Source organism: Conger conger, chromosome 15 (assembly GCF_963514075.1).
Source record: "Conger conger chromosome 15, fConCon1.1, whole genome shotgun sequence".
Classification (NCBI taxonomy): domain Eukaryota; kingdom Metazoa; phylum Chordata; class Actinopteri; order Anguilliformes; family Congridae; genus Conger; species Conger conger.
The window spans coordinates 267,501-287,804 of NC_083774.1; the positions used below are offsets into that span (position 1 = coordinate 267,501).

The 20,304-nt window shown below is 44.8% G+C and overlaps 1 protein-coding gene across 1 annotated transcript in view; it reads left to right on the forward strand.

The window, feature by feature from the left end:
• The window catches only part of LOC133111846 (protein inscuteable homolog), a gene marked incomplete at its 3' end in the record, with an annotated part of 62,108 nt that overhangs the window by 15,489 nt on the left and 26,315 nt on the right, over nt 1–20,304 (forward strand). The window contains exons 2-3 of the mRNA XM_061222470.1: nt 4,341–4,426; nt 14,160–14,526. Of these exons, the coding sequence (XP_061078454.1) occupies nt 4,374–4,426; nt 14,160–14,526 (420 nt within the window). The remainder of the gene's footprint in view (nt 1–4,340; nt 4,427–14,159; nt 14,527–20,304) is intronic.

Consider the following 20,304-nt stretch of genomic DNA (forward strand, 5'->3'; position numbering starts at 1 on the left):
TGATACTCACGCTGGTGTTGAGGTGCTGAGACTCACGGTGGTGTTGAGGGGCTGAGACTCACACTGGTGTTGAGGTGCTGAGACTCATGGTGGTGTTGAGGTGCTGAGACTCACGGTGGTGTTGGGGGGCTGAGACTCACGGTGGTGTTGGGGGGCAGAGACTCACGGTGGTGTTGAGGTGCTGAGACTCACGGTGGTGTTGGGGGGCTGAGACTCACGGTGGTGTTGAGGTGCTGAGACTCACGGTGGTGTTGAGGTGCTGAGACTCACGGTGGTGTTGGGGGGCTGAGACTCACGGTGGTGTTGGGGGGCTGAGACTCACGGTGGTGTTGGGGGGCTGAGACTCACGGTGGTGTTGAGGTGCTGAGACTCACGGTGGTGTTGGGGGGCTGAGACTCACGGTGGTGTTGGGGGGCTGAGACTCACGGTGGTGTTGGGGGGCTGAGACTCACGGTGGTGTTGGGGGGCTGAGACTCACGGTGGTGTTGAGGGGCTGAGACTCACGGTGGTGTTGAGGTGCTGAGACTCACGGTGGTGTTGAGGGGCTGAGACTCACGGTGGTGTTGAGGTGCTGAGACTCACGGTGGTGTTGGGGGGCTGAGACTCACGCTAGTGTTGAGGTGCTGAGACTCACGGTGGTGTTGGGGGGCTGAGACTCACGGTGGTGTTGGGGGGCTGAGACTCACGCTAGTGTTGAGGTGCTGAGACTCACGGAGGTGTTGGGGTGCTGAGACTCACGGTGGTGTTGAGGTGCTGAGACTCACGGTGGTGTTGGGGGGCTGAGACTCACGGTGCTGTTGGGGGGCTGAGACTCACGGTGGTGTTGGGGGGCTGAGACTCACGGTGGTGTTGGGGGGCTGAGACTCACGGTGGTGTTGGGGGGCTGAGACTCACGGTGGTGTTGGGGGGCTGAGACTCACGCAGCCAGTTCAGCCAGAGCCTGTGGCTCCATCGCTTTTCTATTTTATCTGATTGTTTTCTGTCCAAACTGTAGTTTCCTCTGTCAGCACACGCACTAGCATTGTGTGTACGGTATGCTTGCTAATGTTCCTTGACAGGTTAAATTTTCTCACCCCATTTGCAATATTTTTGTCTTATTTAGCACACAATTCATAGAAATACGACATTAAGTCTAAGATTATTTTATTATTATAGACATTTAATACATATTGCGATTGACTTATTTTTATGTTTTTTGCATTGAGCTGTATAGCTACATAAACGCATTTCAGGGGAAAACGAACGCAGAACAGACCAGACTGCGTGTAGGCTGCTCAATGCCTGAATGTGCATGCCTGGCCCTAGTACAGCTCCTGCAGGACCGCGGGTAAACCGGATACGGTCGCGGTTCAATCGCCACGGAAACGACACACGCTGCTTTCAACTCAAGCCTGGCGCCCACAGCAACTTCACATGGTATCATACGCACCTACATTCGCCGGCTGTTATTCTACCCTGCATGTGACACGAGTCAAACAAACGTCTTTTTGTCTGCGCCTCGAACACTCCGCATTCTGGCGGGGATTCTGTGTCCTGAGAGACTCTGGAACGCTACACTTCCAACTCATTCAACTGCAAAGGGGCACAAAAACACGAAGCCAGATGATATCCTGTAAATAACACTAAATAAAAATAATTGAAAATAACTTCACATCTGCTTGGGACTGCCAGTGAATAATATGTGTGCATCACACAGTTGTCATTAATAACTGAGTAAAAATTTCCATTCCTATCCTTTATGTTCTAAAAATATTCTGATGGGTGTCATTTCATACTGTTTTCATTAAAAGCTCTTTTGGGGAACGTAGATCATTGGGGAACGTAGATCATTGGGAATCTTGCTGGATAGCACTTGACTTGAACACTTTCCATGGTCGTTATTACCGAATTGCCCGATTGGACACATTGCATTTCTCACCTCAGTTAATATGGTAATTCTGTGGGGTGTCATTTAGAGAGGGCTATTCCTCGCGCCTGCGATTCTTCCCGTTTCACGCGCTGTGCTAAAGTGTCCCATTACTGATTATAATGTATTGCAGCAAGGCCCTGTGCATTCAGCCCGGGTTTAAATGCATTACTCATTTAGCCCAGGCTCGTACTCAGAGCCACTTAACAGTCTAAGAGAACATAAGTACATTTTCCTGATTTATTCGCGCGATAGTGCCAAACCTGCAGCATGCCCAGACCTCACTAATATACATTAATGCAACCGTGTAATTAAGAGATACTAATGTGGTATGTGCTTACGCAATATCACTGACCGCTTATACAAGACAAATTGAGTCGTAAGCTTACATTTTAATAAAGGTAATCTAGTCCAATGTAAATTCTAAGATACATTTATTTTAAGAGATAAATTGGCTTTCACTTTAAACTGGCAGTATATGAAAGCTATAGGTTGCACAGATTTCTGCGCGGGTTCTCTTGTGTTTGTGATTGTTTATGACTCCGCATATGAGGAGAGTGAATGTGCATTGCCAAGCAGCGGGCTTCCCCACAGATTTGAGCTTCCGGCCGTTAGCCGGTTACCCCAGCAGCGGGACCCCAGCGCATGTCAGCCACATCCTACACGGGGTCCCGCCCCGCTGCCAACGCGCTTCCCGCTGTGCCGCCGGCCGGCCAATTATACAATGACCGGAGCGTGAGACCCGCACCAAAGGCGGGGTGTGGGTGTCGATCTATGGCGGCGTAGAAACAAGTGACATGGGGCTTTGTGGAGCTGATGGCCGAGCGGAGACGCCGCGGTGCGGGGGCAGACGGAGCGTTTACCTACGCCGCATTTCGGACGCCTCCTGTGGATATTTCTAGCGTGAACTTGCTCAAATCAATATTCTCTATAATATGCTATGTGTAATGATCACACCACTCCTCCAATACTGTTTTCGCAAGGCGTTCAAAGCATTTAATAAAATAGCAGAAATGTGGTTAGACGCCCCACCCGGCAGTGGGAAGGTGTCTCTAGTCTGTAATTGAGCGGTTTACAGTAACCGGTGGCCTCGTCGTTTCTTCCGGGCATGATGTGATTAGCTAAATGGATTAGAATGCGTAGCTCCCTCTCTGTCTCTCAGATTTAAAAACGGAATGATCTAAACCGGCTCCATCAGTACAGAGGGCTGAATATAGGTGCAAGCAATTTAAAGCGTCAGGCCTTTTGTTTGTTAAAGAGCCGAATGGCCAATAAATTAGAGGATAATAAATATTATTGCTCAGGCCTTCTGGACGCACTCGGGCAGCCATTTAAAATTTCGTTTATTGAAACTGAATTCCTGGAGTAGTAAATGAATGAAAGGAGAAGGTGTAAGTAGATTCTGTGTTGCAGTATAGCATGAAGAAATGTGGGCACCTCTGGTTAAAAAACCTTTTACAATTAATTTTGCATTACAGTACATTAATGGCATTTGGCTGATGCTCTTATCCAGAGTGACAGACAGTTGATTTGACTAAGAAGGAGACAATCCTCCCCTGGAGCAATGCAGAGTTAAGGGCCTTGCACAAGGGAATTTAGAAGGCATTCCCAAAATGGAATTTTTGCACTGGGCCCTTTTCTGTTTTTTAAAATAATTTCTACACAATAAAAAATGAAAATAAAAGACAATCTTGCTTTAAAATGTGCAGAAAGGTCTCTTGTTCAGCTCTTTGGAGTTCAGTTTTGCTTTCGATCACATACAGCTTCATTGTAACAGACATTTAGACCAGGGGTGCCCACATTTTTGCACCCCGCTGTACTCAGCCTTTTGGATTATTAATTCCTGAAGGAAGATGATGGAATGTAGACAATGTGTGTGAGAGTATAGTGTAAGAAGGTGTGTGTTGTATTCTATGTGCCATTGTAAAGCTGTGTGTGTAGTGTGTATAAGGTGTATGTATACTGTAATAAGATGTGTGTGTGTATAGTGTAATAAGGTGTGTGTTGTATTGCAGGTGCTATGGTAAAGCTATATGTTTATAGTAAGGTGTGTGTATAGTGTAATAAGGTGTGTGTAGTGTAATAAAGTGTGTGTGTAGTGTAATAAGGTGTGTGTGTAGTGTAATAAGGTGTGTGTGTGTATAGTGTAATAAGGTGTGTGTATAGTGTAATAAGGAGTGTGTGTATAGTGTAATAAGGTGTGTGTAGTGTAATAAAGTGTGTGTATAGTGTAATAAGGTGTGTGTAGTGTAATAAAGTGTGTGTATAGTGTAATAAGGTGTGTGTGTGTATAGTGTAATAAAGTGTGTGTGTATAGTGTAATAAGGTGTGTGTATAGTGTAATAAGGTGTGTGTGTAGTGTAATAAGGTGTGTGTGTATAGTGTAATAAGGTGTGTGTGTGTATAGTGTAATAAGGTGTGTGTTGTATTGCAGGTGCTATGGTAAAGCTGTGTGGATGCAGAGAAAATGACAACGCCGCAGACCAGCAGACATAACTCTGCTATATCCTCCCCTCAGAGGTAAGGAGAAATGGCCTCCATTTTGCTTTTACCCCCCTGCCCTCCCCGAAGGTTAGGTTAGGCTAACCCTAACCCTAACCTAAGGTTAGCTCCACAGCCACAGTAATGTGGGACAGGGTGCGTAGTGTGTTTGTGAAAGGGGACTGGGCTGCTGGAATCCACTGCTAGCTGTTATGACTTTGACTTGGTATTATCATTGATCATGTCAGTCTCATAGCCCTATAGTACTGTTGCCCTGCTGTAAGGTACGTACACCCACCTTGTGTGGATATCATACATGGGTCAAATATGAAATTGCTTTGGATTCAAATACTTTTCTGTGCTTGATAGATTTTGCCTGGTGCATTTTAGTCAATCAAGGTAGGGTTTGCACTGTTTGAGAGTATTTCCTAGGTTCCAGACATTCACCAGACAAGCTCAGTAAAGTGTAGAAATATATTTGAATCCAAAACGATTATGTATTGATCCAGGTCTGGTGGCGATGCTGATAAACCAGTGGAAACTCTAGCGATGGCTGAACCTGGTAGATCTGTAGGAAACCAGGAAATACAAGCTCCCTTTCCAGGCACTGTACTGAGTATTTTGGGTCACTAGCTTCGTAAAAATGGCAATAATGGTGGTCAGTGGTGACTGGTGTCCTTGAATATTTGGCAGGTAATTTCACTGAGGATTGTGGTAGCACTTAGGCTAACTGAATGAGCACCCCGATTTTTATTTAATCCTGTGTTACAGGCATGTTTTAATAAATGGTTTGTATACATATAGAATCTGTATAAGAACACAGATTAAGCAAAAACTGAAATATATCTATTCTTCCTAGCTCTGAATGGTAGCTTACTTGGTAAATGGTAAATGGTTGGCATTTATATAGGGCCTTTATCCAAAGCACTGTACAATTGATGCTTCTCATTCACCCATTCACACACACACTCACACACCAACAGCGATTGGCTGCCATGCAAGGTACCAACCAGCTCGTCAGGAGCATTTGGGGGTTAGGTGTCTTGCTCAGGGACACTTCCTCATTGAGTGAGAACATGCACCCCTAACTGTTACATTGTAAAATCTCACTGAGGTGCAACAGGGAATTTGGCTGCTCTCTCACTTTCATGTTTTCTCTGTAATGTGCAAAGTTTAACAGAGCTGTGGGCCCCTGGCAGTGTGCTGAATTACTGTTCAGTTGTCCTGCCATTGTGCACTACTAAAAATAAACAGAGACAGTGAGACTGAAGGCAGAAGCCTTCCATCTGTTCTGCACCTTTCGCACATTTATTCCAGACTGCCGTCTCCTGTTTAATACACATTCTTCTGCTAGTATTTTGCTTGGCTGATCGACCACACACTCCCCTGGCCCCTGATTGTAGGAGCCATTCACTGTGTTAGCTACAGTAGCTATCCTGGGCTAGCTCACCAGTGGAAATATACTAGGCAAGGCAAGTTTATTTATATAGCACATTTCATATCCGAAGATAATACTAAAGATACCATCATTCAATAGGCTGAAAACGGGTTGCAGGGTCTGTAATTGGGAGCTTGCAGGGTCTGTAATCGGGAGGTTTTAGGGTCTGTAATTGGGAGCTTGCAGGGTCTGTAATCGGGAGGTTTTAGGGTCTGTAAATGGGACATTGCGGGGTCTGTAAATGGGATGTTGCAGGGTCTGTAAATGGGAGGTTGCGGGGTCTGCAAATGGGAGGTTGCGGGGTCTGCAAATGGGACATTGCAGGGTCTGTAAATGGGAGATATGCAGGGTCTGTAAATGGGAGATTGCATTGTCTTTCCAGTTCAAACAGAAGCAAAAAACAGAGGGTACATTAGGAATGGGAATGCAATTACTAAATAAGACTCAACTTCTGCGTAAAATTACCACTTTAAAATGAATCTGTTCCAGCCTATTGCATAAGCATATTAATGGTTAAATATTTCCGCTTGCATGCATTTTTCAGCATATTCTTTATGTACTGTTAAACAGTAGCTACACTGTGTGGGTCTGTGTAACACAAGGCACTTATTCAGGTCTGTTCATTATGATCCTTATACATTAACAGGGCTATCAGTGCACGTCACAGTACACATTCCTGGGCTAGCTGTGTGGGTGTGTGTGCTTGCGTTTGTGAGCATCTGTGTGTGTGTGTTTGAGAGAGAGAGAGGCACTATATCAGTAAGTTAGCATTTGAGTTGGGAGGGGAGAGATTTTGAGAATGGTGAGGTGAGGCTTTGAGCTGGGAAGGGGTCACATTTTGAGTAAGGGGGGACAGAACAGCTTATGAGACTGATATCTAATGTGCCTTAAATAGTGCCGCAAAAACCCCTGCCCCGTCCGTTCAGTCCGGAGTCTGGAGATGACCCTAAAGCTGCTGGACCTGATCGGTCCACAGCCCGATGTCATTTACAGAGTCCTGCTGCTGAATTTGGGTTGGTTTGTGTGTCCTGGTGCTGCATTTTTCTGGGTTGGTTTGTGTGTCTGATACGCTTGTTTATGGTAAATGAAACGGACACTCAAACTGATTACAGACTCCCTGTTCCCACGACTCCCTGCTCATTCAGAATTAAATGGATTAAATACCGCACAGGGCCGTGATGCACTTATATATGCTTCCAAACACGGCTCATTTCTGGGTAATGTGGGGGTGGGGGTGAGGGTGGTAATGTGGGGGTGGGGCTGGGTAATGTGGGGGTGGGGCTCAGATGTTTGGGTGGGTTTCTGAGTTTGCTTTTTGATCTGGTTGATGGGACTTCAGAGTCATGGAAAATAGACACATTTTTGTTTTGGGAGAACTTTGGGAGTCCCTCTGTACCCCTCTAACTTTATAAACCAAAGCCCCTCTTTCTCTCTGTAGAGGAAGATGTTAGACGTGTTATTGATCGGGCCAGTTCTTCCCAGGAGCGTGTGAGAGATGGAAGTGTCTGTCTTTAGAGATGTTCCCCTGTGACTGTTGTGTGTGTGTGTGTATGTGTGTGTGTGTGTGCGTGTGTGTGACTGTGTGCGGATGAATGAGAGGCATTAATTGTAAAGTGCTTTGGATAAAAGCGCTGTATAAATGCAGCACTGACCACAGTTGGAAGCTCTTTCACCTCAGGCCTCACGGTCTGCAGTTATTTTACTCATTCAGCTTTGAGTTGAGAATTATTTTACTCTTGAATGACAAATCATTATTTCATCAACCCGCCCCCCTGCACAGCTAAAGAACAATTAGCGCCGAGCGGAACGCACCTGCCGCGCCTGAACGGAGACAGGTGTGCGCTGTGTAGCCAGGCTCACCGTCTCCGAGGGCTTGAGTCTGTCTCACATCCCCACTGAGACGCTACACGCAGCAAAACAACATCACCACTAAATACAGCACCACTAAAACCCAGCACATATTTTTGTACTCAACTGTTTTTATTTGTTTCTTCTCCTTTTTCTCCTATAGTACTTACATGATGTCATTGTGTGTCTCGTACATAAATAGAAGGGAGTACCATGTTTATTATCCAGGCGGGGCTCTGTGTGTGGAACACATTTAGCTGCGATAACAAGGATAAGTAGTTCGATCATGCCATCTTTTCTTTTGAAATTGATCTCTTCTTAATTTGGGAGTTGGGTTCCTGTAGCAGAGTGAGTCAAGCTTTCCAATCGGCTGCGTGCGCGAGCTATTTTCAGACTGGCAGATTCCGGCTCTGCAGAGTTTGTGACACGCATATGAGCGCGATGTGGCGAGCTGGTGCTTGCGGAAGAGTGTAAATCACTCATACTGCCTCTGCCTACAGACAACCTACTGTAGAGACACCATGAAGAGGACTAAATAAACACCACCATATTATTCGGTTAAGCTGAAGATATGGAGCGCATGTATTTGTTATGACATAAATCATGGAGTTTTCCGTATAATTAAAATGGCAAACAGTGCCCTCTTCTGGGACCGTATCAATACATTCAGTGCGGTCTCATTTTAACCATCAATTAACCTCAGTTTATGGCACTTGCGCTATAAGAGTAGGGTACAATTGTGTGATTGCATTACGACGTCTGCCATTTTATTGCCAAAGGTATGAAATATTCAATACCATCGAAATAAAGGATTTACAGTGTTCACTTGTTGAAATCGATAGGCTACTGAATTGGACGTTACTTACTGGATGTTTTTATTTCTATTGTGTTTTAGAGTGAATTCTGAATGTGGTTGCCGAACTTATCTTCTCCTGTCAAGTGTAAATGTGAAATACTAATGGCGTATATTGCTGTTTTGCTGCTTACATGCAGTTCATTCGAGTGCTATAATTTTGCACTGAATGTATCTATATTAGTAGACCTAATTCGTGATTACTGGTCATACAAAAAATTCAGCTATATGAATATATACAGTACCTCAAATTAGACCCGTCTTGATGTTGATGGAATTATGGTGAATGAACTGTCATTCGAAGAAGAATGTGAAACCGCATCGATCATGGCCGTATCGTTTACAACACCGTCAGAATGAGAAATCCAGAGGTAGCCGATATCTTAACTGATTATTTTGCAGTGTTAATTGGTTTGAAGTGTTAATTGTTTTTGGCACAAAACAGTAGTTTTCAGTTGTCAGTACTGAGACTGAATGTTTGTGAACTATTTGTTGAACGGAGTTGTTTATGAAGTTGTTTATGAAGGCACTAAGTATGAATGCATCAGTACATTAGAATTCTCCTGAAAAAGTTTGGGTGTTTCAGAGAACGTGGAGGGTCGCTGATCGGAGCAGTGGGTTTCTCCGCCCTGCGGGTCTATGAATCGCGGATCTGGTGAAGTAGTGCTGTTTGTTTGCGCGTCTCTAGTGCGACTCTGCTTTCCGTAACTCCTCAGCGCACCCGAGGAATTCACAGCCTGCTTTACTGACTGCTGCGCTTTTCTGTTCGCTGGGATGTAGATATTATCATCCCTAGTATTTTGGAGTTTATTTTACTTATTATTACTTTATTGTTTATGTATTCAATGAGCCCCATTACTGAAGAGAGTCTTACAGCGCAGTAACCACAGTGCTGATAGATTAGAGATTAATATCACAGTGCTGATAGATTAGAGATTAATATCATGCAGTGCTGATAGATTAGAGATGAATATCACGCAGTGCTGATAGATTAGAGATTAATATCACGCAGTGCTGATAGATTAGAGATTAATATCACAGTGCTGATAGATTAGAGATTAATATCACGCAGTGCTGATAGATTAGAGATTAATATCACGCAGTGCTGATAGATTAGAGATTAATATCACGCAGTGCTGATAGATTAGAGATTAATATCACACAGTGCTGATAGATTAGAGATTAATATCACACAGTGCTGATAGATTAGAGATTAATATCACAGTGCTGACAGATTAGAGATTAATATCACGCAGTGCTGATAGATTAGAGATTAATATCACACAGTGCTGATAGATTAGAGATTAATATCACGCAGTGCTGATAGATTAGAGATTAATATCACGCAGTGCTGATAGATTAGAGATTAATATCACGCAGTGCTGATAGATTAGAGATTAATATTACGCAGTGCTGATAGATTAGAGATTAATATCACACAGTGCTGATAGATTAGAGATTAATATCACGCAGTGCTGATAGATTAGAGATTAATATCACACAGTGCTGATAGATTAGAGATTAATATCACAGTGCTGATAGATTAGAGATTAATATCACGCAGTGCTGATAGATTAGAGATTAATATCACACAGTGCTGATAGATTAGAGATTAATATCACGCAGTGCTGATAGATTAGAGATTAATATCACACAGTGCTGATAGATTAGAGATTAATATCACGCAGTGCTGATAGATTAGAGATTAATATCACACAGTGCTGATAGATTAGAGATTAATATTATGCAGTGCTGATAGATTAGAGATTAATATCACGCAGTGCTGATAGATTAGAGATTAATATCACGCAGTGCTGATAGATTAGAGATTAATATTACGCAGTGCTGATAGATTAGAGATTAATATTACGCAGTGCTGATAGATTAGAGATTAATATCACACTTGCCTCGGCCTACCAACTGTGTCTCAGATCAGAGGCACAGTTATATTGCAATGTTTTGGGAAAAATCTAATACTATTTTTTTAGTGCATTGAAAATGATGGAAAAATCACGCATATGTTGGCAACTGAAAAGGAGGAGTTAAAATGGAAAATAGGCGTCTTCAATAATTGTATTATTGTAGAATACACTATAAATGCTCCATATCCCGTCATCAATTTAATTTATGATTTTTTTTATTTTGGTCCTGCTCATTCTTTTTTACGTTTAGTGTCTCAATTACTGAAGAGTAATTGGCTTCCTCCCCCCCTCGTTAGAGAAGTGCACTCGAGCCTGCTTGTTGTGATGAGCTGATATTTCTCAGCTCAGTGCGCAGGGGAGGATAGTGGGATTGGTGTTTGACCCCACTGACCCCAGCTGCCCTCATGAATAATGCAGAGGCCATTATCCCCTGCGTCTGTGGCGACAAGTGTGTCATACCTCTGTAAGAGGAACAGAGCGACTTTCCCCCTCCTGTCTCACCTGAGACCTGGCCTTTTGCCTGCTTCTCCCCAGGGGGGATGGTGTTAGGGTTAGGGGGGTGGGGTTGGAGTTAGGGGGGGTGGGGTTAGGGTTAGGGTAGGGGGGCTGGGGTTAGGGTTAGGGTTGGGGGGTTGGGGTTAGGGTTAGGGGGGATGGGGTTAGGGTTAGGGGGGTGGGGTTAGAGTTAGGGGGGTTGGGGTTAGGATTAGGGTAGGGGGGGTGGGGTTAGGGTAGGGGGGGTGGGGTTAGGGTTAGGGTTGGGGAGTTGGGGTTAGGGTTAGGGGGGATGGGGTTAGGGTTAGGAGGGGTGGGGTTACGGTTAGGGTTGGGGGGGTGGGGTTAGGGTTAGGGTTGGGGGGGTGGGCATGGTCACTCTGTGTTTCTGCTCTATTGTGTTTGATCTGTATGATCTGTACTACAGTTAATGTCAAATTCAATCGATCCAGGGTCATTCTGTGACAAATCAACCCGAGACAACTCCAATTTTCTAATGTAAATGTTTATATATTCACTAGAGGACAGGTGTCAAACTCCAGTCCTGGAGTGTCTGATGGTTTTTGGGGTGTTCTGGGTTCATTCAAGTCATTGATTGGTTAAAGTATCCACACGTCTTATTCTCAAGGCCTTGATTGGCCTTAATTGGCAGCTGATTGAAAGGAAACCACAAAAACCCGTAGACACTGCGGCCCCCTGGGAATTCAGTTTGACACCCATGCACTAGAGGACATTAGCCTTCCTGGATTTGTCATTCTAGAGATATTGGAACTTAAAACAGGGATTTCTGATGTGACTTGCGTATATGTACATGTTCTTGTAAATGTAGGTCCTGTTTGAACTGATCAAAACATGCAAAGGCATTATTGTATCAACTCAACTGTTTGTATGTAAGTAGGCCTTTGATGCCTCTTTGAAGAACAACAAAATGAAAATTTTCATTTTGATTGGAAACTTTCTACTTACCATCTATATTGTTGAATATAAGACTTTTTGGTCATTTTCTGGCCAGACCCAACTTCGTAGATCCAATGCCCAGACGCAACTTTTGGCATTATATATAATAAAAAAGAAAAAAATATTTGACTTGCTTGTGGCTGTTCTGAACTAAAATGTATGTTCGTCTGAGAAGTTTGGAAGTCATACACCAAGTGGTGCTGATGTCGTAATCCATCAAATATTTAAGAGAACGCTAAATGGCAAGACCATAACTTATGTTCTGAGCAGTATTATGAAAATTCATCATCTGAAAGTGGACAGAAGTGTATGTGAAAGTACACATTGCCAATTATTTTCCTGCTTTAATGCTAAAGATATGATGCTCCAAATGTGACACAAACCCAAGAATGACAAATCCAATGAGGCTAATGTTTTGCATGTTATCTATTGGATATATAAAGAACATTTGCACAAAGGTTGAGCACAATTGGAGTGATCACACCCACACCCCCACAATTTTTTTAATGTACAGTGGGAGCAATAATTATTTGAACCCTTGCTGATTTTGTAGGTTTGCCCACTTACAAAGAATGGAACTGTGTAGAATTTTAATCATTTTAACATTGAGAGACAGAATATCACAAAATAATCCACAATAACAACATCATATACATTTTATAAATGTATTATCGGATTTTTGCATGAAATAAGTATTTGATCCCCTACCAATCAGCTATAATCTGGCTCCCACAGACCAGTTAGTTTTCCATTAAGAAGCACTCCTAATCTCAACTCATTACCCAAAACACCTGTGTCAATCGTTACATCGTTATGTAGCTGTATAAAAGACACCTGTCCACACAATCAATCAGATTGTCTTGCCCACCTAAGGACATCAGGGACAAAATTGTAGACCTGCACAAGGCTGGGATGGGCTACAAGAAAATAAGCAAGCAGCTTGGTAAGAAGTTAACAACTGTTGGAGCAATTATTAGAAAATGGAAGAAACACAAAGTCACCGGCAATCTCCCTCGGTCTGGGGCTCCACGCAAGATCTCGCCTCGTGGGATATCAGTGATCATGAGAAAGGTCAGGGATCAGCCCAGTACTACACAGGAGGAGCTTGTTAATGACCTGAAGGAAGTTGGGACCACAGTCACAAAGAGAACCATCAGTGACACACTACACCGTGAAGGACTAAAATCCTGCTGCGCACGCAAGGTTCCTCTGCTGAAGAAGGCACATGCACAGGCCCGTCTGAAGTTTGCCAAAGAACACCTGGATGATCCAGAGGAGGCTTGGGAGAAGGTGATGTGGTCAAGGCTGCTGGTGTACAGGGTGCGGACTCTGTGTCCACCCAGCAGTGGTGACGTGTCTGACCTGCTCCATCTGAAAGCCAAAACTCAGAGATAGCGGCTAAAAAGGGTCTATGCCCATCTCTGTTGGTTATAAATACTGCAGATACGCTGTTATGACAGAGTACAAACACGGACATCTCTGCTCCACTGGGGACTGGAGATGGAATTGTTGACCGTTGCTCCACATAAATGCCACCACTCCCAGAGGTCATGCAGAGAACTGAGCTGATATTTCACTGAAATTCGCTGCATTTCGCTTTCAAAATGTTCGCTTGCCGTCGTCAGGTTCCCCCAATGCTGATGTCATCAGACCCACGGTTTGCCCGGCTGTTGTTGATTGGGTGGGCAGGGGAGGGTCAGTGCTGTGAGGAGAGAGCGATGGATTGAGGGTTATTTGACGGGGCTGAACCCAGAGGAGATGGTTCTGCTGCTAATATAGATCTGAGCGGCTCTGTGCAGTGACGGGGCTGGAGGCCCCTGAGGGCCAGGAGATGCTCATTAAACACCCTGCTCTGCGTCTCCACAGAGCCGTGTTTGATTTCCCAGCCCGAGTGGCATTAACCCCTCGTCCTCCCACCGAAACTCTGCGGCTGAGACGAAGATGACTCCTCTCTTTATTGCATCTATTGATCCGCTATGGGTTGACCTCTGACATATTGATTCACAGGCACTCCTGGAAGGCATCCCCAGCAGCAGCTGCTTCCTACTTCCTGATAAAAAACAAACCAAATTAAAGTAGAGACAGAATTACTCAGGCAGGGGGTGACTGTGGTTGCAGGTAGGTGATTGGGTGTGATTGTAGACTATTGCCCATTTATAGCACATGTTGAATGAAAGTTTACTCTACTTACACTATTTTATAACTTTGACTTTGACCTGTGACCCCAGCTGAGGCTGTGTCCGTTTCCTGTCTCCACAGGAAGCATGTGATCCAGATGGACTCTGTGCAGCGCTGGATGGAGGACCTGCGTCACATGACGGAGGTGGAGTGCATGTGCATCCTGCAGGCCAAGCCCATCGGCGGGGACGAGGACATGCAGGGGGAGCTGATCGTGGGCGTGGCCGGGGACCCGGGGGGCGGGGCCGGGGGCGGGGCGGGCGGGGGCCTGCAGACCCTGCTGAAGAGGGCGTTCATCGTGAGCTCTGAGCTGGGGAAGATGTTCCAGCGCTTGGAGAAGGGCCGCTGGCAGCGACTGCACAGCGCTGCTGTACGAGCCAACTGCCACGTGCACTCGCTCATACAGGAGCACAGCGCCTCCCGCTGCTCCACCGCGGAACTGCAGCAGGTAAGAGGGAGAGAGAGACGCCTGTAACCTCTTACCACCCGGCTAACAAATCCCCCGTGTCACCACAATAAGCATGGCCCTACTCAAGTGTGCGGATAAGAGCGTCATTAATGATAAGAGCGTCTGCCAAATGCCATTAATGTAATGTAAATGTAATGGAACATTGGGGAATGTTGAGGAACGTTGCCATTTGGTGTTCAGTTCCTTAACTACAGGAGGTTCTGCTCCATAACTGCAGGAGGTTCTGCTCCTTAACTACGGGAGGTTCTGTTCCTTAACTACACGAGGTTCTGCTCCTTAACTGCAGGAGGTTCTGCTCCTTAACTACACAAGGTTCTGCTCCTTAACTGCAGGAGGTTCTGCTCCTTAACTACACGAGGTTCTGCTCCTTAACTGCAGGAGGTTCTGCTCCTTAACTACACGAGGTTCTGCTCCTTAACTGCAGGAGGTTCTGCTCCTTAACTTGCCTAGATCACACGCATACTGCGGTCCGGCCCGTGCACCAGTTTGATACATAAGACATGTTTCCTGGGCAGAATGCGTCATGTGTGCGCCTGAAAATCATAGCAAAAGGCTCCGTACATCTGGCCCTTATGTTGTGTAAGAACACTGCTGTTACCAGCCCTTATCTTTTTCACAATGTTCTGAAATCATGGATTCGTTGACTATTGCTATCTTTCTGGTTATAAATGACAAGTTCTTGAATGACCATCGATAACTCAATTGCATTTTAACTGGCATAATGTTCTAAAACCTTTCCTGTCCTCAACAAATTACTTCAAAATAATGTTTCCAGGAAGAAAGAGATTTTGTGTTGGCAATCTGCACTATAATTTTATAGGAATGAACTGGGAACCAAAAATGTGGTCCTGGGCATACACAATGCATTCTGCTGTGATTTAATGCAATAAGTGGTCCAATTACATAGTTATGGAAGGAAACAATATCCAGGCCCAGAATTGATAGTTACGGATGTTTCTCAGGGTGTCTCATTAATCTAGTAAGAGTTGCAGATAGTTGCAATGTTTTCTATATTTTAAAGCTGATCATTAGTAATAGTATACTATATCTTGTAGAATGATTGTTATACAATATTGGGAATAGATAGAGTTCACATTCAGTGGCAGTGCTGCATAATGGAGGTGATCTGGGCTTGCAGTTCATGGGTTCAGATTCAGTTCCCAGTGTAAACCGTGTCGTTGTACTGAGCAGTGCTTACGCTGAGCTGTTTCAGTGCATATCCAGCTGTGTGTAAATAGTGTCAGTGTACCTCAGTGTGTGGTGTGCTCTCTCTCCCTTGTTATATGTGTTCTGTGTGCTGTGTGTTGTGTGTGTAGTGTGTGTGTGCTATGTGTTGTGTGTGTATTGTGTGTGTGCTGTGTATTGTGTGTGTGTGTGATATGTGTGGTATGTGTGATATGTGTGTTGTGTGTGTTACGTCTGTTGTGTGTGTTCTGTGTGCTGTGTGCTGTGTTATGTGTGTTATGTGTTGTGTGTGTTGTGTGTGTTGACAACGTGGAAAAAACTCTTCTTTCCCCTGGGGAGCAGATTATATCTGCTGGCATACACCCCCAAACAACATTTGGAATCATCTTACCCTTTTCTGATTTAATATCTTATTTTCTCTCTTATTTCTTGGGGTGGGACTAGCATGGAACAGTTGTTGGCCAAATGGCTTTAAGTCATGAAGAGCCCATGGTACCAAGCCAGCCTGAAACCACCATGCTGCTACTAGATAGCAGTAGATATGTGAAGTATTTGTCAGGAGAAACAATTATTGTGGTATCTACTGCATCTGCATCTACTACATCTGCCAGCATTATCATGATTTATTTATACTTCACATATCTACTGATCATGATTTGAGGCTCATTTGATACCTTCGACCCTTGATGACTTAAAACCATTTTCCCAGCAAATGTGTTCCATACTGTATCAGCATAATTTGCTGAATCTACAGTAGTCCCACCCCCCTATTCACATAGGGATCCATCCATGCAAAAAGTATTAGTATTGCCTGTAGGACAACCTGAAAATTAGATATCCAGTCTCTGATGTTGATGGGTCACAAACATCACGAAGTCATGTTGTGCAAAGGATATGCAATCAAACACAAAACATGACAATTATTTGACAATATGTTAATTTATCTAAAACAAATGAATTAATGGTTTGATGACACAAAGCTAAAATTAAATATTAAATCAGAAAAGGCTGAAAAAGGCAGAATGATCAATACTGACGCATACTGTTAGCACCTCCTTTCTTCAGTGAAAAAACCAGCATCATCATCTAGCAGGTGTGATACAGTGAGGTGTGATACAGGTGTGATACAGTGAGGGCTCTAGCAGGTGTGATACAGGTGTGATACAGTGAGGCTCTAGCAGGTGTGATACAGTGAGGCTCTAGCAGGTGTGATACAGGTGTGATACAGTGAGGGATCTAGCAGGTGTGATACAGGTGTGATACAGTGAGGTGTGATACAGTGAGGGATCTAGCAGGTGTGATACAGGTGTGATACAGTGAGGTGTGATACAGTGAGGGATCTAGCAGGTGTGATACAGGTGTGATACAGTGAGGGATCTAGCAGGTGTGATACAGGTGTGATACAGTGAGGGATCTAGCAGGTGTGATACAGGTGTGATACAGTGAGGTGTGATACAGTGAGGGATCTAGCAGGTGTGATACAGGTGTGATACAGTGAGGTGTGATACAGTGAGGGATCTAGCAGGTGTGATACAGTGAGGTGTGACACAGTGAGGGATCTAGCAGGTGTGATACAGGTGTGATACAGTGAGGGATCTAGCAGGTGTGATACAGTGAGGTGTGACACAGTGAGGGATCTAGCAGGTGTGATACAGGTGTGATACAGTGAGGGATCTAGCAGGTGTGATACAGGTGTGATACAGTGAGGGATCTAGCAGGTGTGATACAGTGAGGTGTGACACAGTGAGGGATCTAGCAGGTGTGATACAGGTGTGATACAGTGAGGGATCTAGCAGGTGTGATACAGTGAGGTGTGATACAGTGAGGGATCTAGCAGGTGTGATACAGGTGTGATACAGTGAGGGATCTAGCATGTGTGATACAGTGAGGGATCTAGCAGGTGTGATACAGTGAGGTGTGATACAGTGAGGGATCTAGCAGGTGTGATACAGGTGTGATACAGTGAGGCTCTAGCAGGTGTGATACAGTGAGGGATCTAGCATGTGTGATACAGTGAGGCTCTAGCAGGTGTGATACAGTGAGGGCTCTAGCATGTGTGATACAGTGAGGTGTGATACAGTGAGGGCTCTAGCAGGTGTGATACAGTGAGGTGTGATACAGTGAGGCTCTAGCAGGTGTGATACAGTGAGGTGTGATACAGTGAGGGATCTAGCAGGTGTGATACAGTGAGGCTCTAGCAGGTGTGATACAGTGAGGGATCTAGCAGGTGTGATACAGTGAGGGCTCTAGCAGGTGTGATACAGTGAGGCTCTAGCAGGTGTGATACAGTGAGGGATCTAGCATGTGTGATACAGTGAGGGCTCTAGCAGGTGTGATACAGTGAGGTGTGATACAGTGAGGGATCTAGCAGGTGTGATACAGGTGTGATACAGTGAGGCTCTAGCAGGTGTGATACAGTGAGGGCTCTAGCAGGTGTGATACAGTGAGGCTCTAGCAGGTGTGATACAGTGAGGGATCTAGCATGTGTGATACAGTGAGGGCTCTAGCAGGTGTGATACAGTGAGGGCTCTAGCAGGTGTGATACAGTGAGGGCTCTAGCAGGTGTGATACAGTGAGGCTCTAGCAGGTGTGATACAGTGAGGGATCTAGCATGTGTGATACAGTGAGGGCTCTAGCAGGTGTGATACAGTGAGGTGTGATACAGTGAGGGATCTAGCAGGTGTGATACAGGTGTGATACAGTGAGGCTCTAGCAGGTGTGATACAGTGAGGGCTCTAGCAGGTGTGATACAGTGAGGCTCTAGCAGGTGTGATACAGTGAGGGATCTAGCATGTGTGATACAGTGAGGGCTCTAGCAGGTGTGATACAGTGAGGGCTCTAGCAGGTGTGATACAGTGAGGGCTCTAGCATGTGTGATACAGTGAGGGCTCTAGCAGGTGTGATACAGTGAGGGCTCTAGCAGGTGTGATACAGTGAGGCTCTAGCAGGTGTGATACAGTGAGGGTTCTAGCAGGTGTGATACAGGTGTGATACAGTGAGGCTCTAGCAGGTGTGATACAGTGAGGGCTCTAGCAGGTGTGATACAGTGAGGGATCTAGCAGGTGTGATACAGTGAGGCTCTAGCAGGTGTGATACAGTGAGGCTCTAGCAGGTGTGATACAGTGAGGGCTCTAGCAGGTGTGATACAGTGAGGCTCTAGCAGGTGTGATACAGTGAGGTATCTATGGGAGCATGAGCCCATCTCCCCCGGCCGGGTGACTCTGGAGCAGGGTTAGGGTTAGGGCACAGTACTGAAGTACCATCTACACTTTAAACACCTTTAAAAGTTAATCCTTCAAAACCTGCACAATGATAGCGGGAAATAAATAGAAATGTAATTAAATAATTTCAATAGACTACATTTGTTATAATGAATTACTCAGTTACTGAGACCAGTAGCGTGTGCAGTGCCAAGGGTGTCACCCTAATGTGCTAAATACAGGCTCTTGGCAAAAAACTCATGAGCCATTAAATTAAACATTGTGACTCACAGATTTTACATAATTCTTCAGCAATTCAAATTCTGATATCAATAAGCCATGAAATGGAACAAAAAAAATACTGTCCGTGTGCGTCCGGAAAATTCTCCAGAAGTACCAGGAGCCTGTTGAAGCGTAAAGATCGCAACCTTCCCCCAACAGCTCTTTTTAACTACCAGGACCCAATTAGCTCATTTTACAGTTCAATCATCATTCGCCACTCTTATTATCCATTAAAATGTTTCAGTTACACGCCGCTGCAGGCCCTGGTTTCCCAGCGCAGAGCGGGCCCTGGGCGTTATGTTTACAGACGCATCATTATCCCGCTTCCTGCTCCAGCCTCTCGTCTGCACGGTTGCGCAGAAGGTCATTTGAGTAATTGGCAGGAGGAACAGGAGAGGGTTTAATGCTGAATAAACTGAAGGAAGCCGTGCCTCTGTGGTTATGGATGAAGTGTCCTTTGCTATTGAGGTAATCTCTGTAATTGAAGGCTGCTTCAAGTAACGTCAGCCCGAAGCTCCAACAGGGGCTTTTTCTTCAACGTTGTGTTGGGTGGAATATGGATTTATTCAAATGGTGTACTTGCATGGTTCCTTGTGGTGTCTCTGGGGCTACGCTACATCAATACATTTAAATACATTAATGGTTACAACATTTTACAAGGATTTAATATTGAACGTCAATTTTGTCCTGAAGCCAAGTCCAAAAAATGTCCCCAGCGTTTTTGCCTTTTGTTACCTCTGTGCTGTCTGTAGTCTGTTTCCTGCCTTGATCCATTTGTTTCAGCTGTCCCATTTTGTGTCTCCGCCTCCCCACTCCTTATATGGACTTCCTTCCTGTAATTTCTGCCATTCCTCTCACCTGTGTCTCATTGTCTGTCAATCAGTTGTGTATTTAAACCTGTCCTTTGCTTGTTGCTAGTTCGTCTTTTTGTATTCTGTTCCCTACCCTGGTTCTAGCTTCCTCTACCCCGTACCTGTGCCCTGTTATTTTGTCTAGCTCTGCTCTGCTCTGCTCTGGGATTTTGATCTCTGCCTGGTTTTTGGGCTGTGTTTTGATTTTGCACTTGTACCTTCGCTTGTTTGGACTTCCT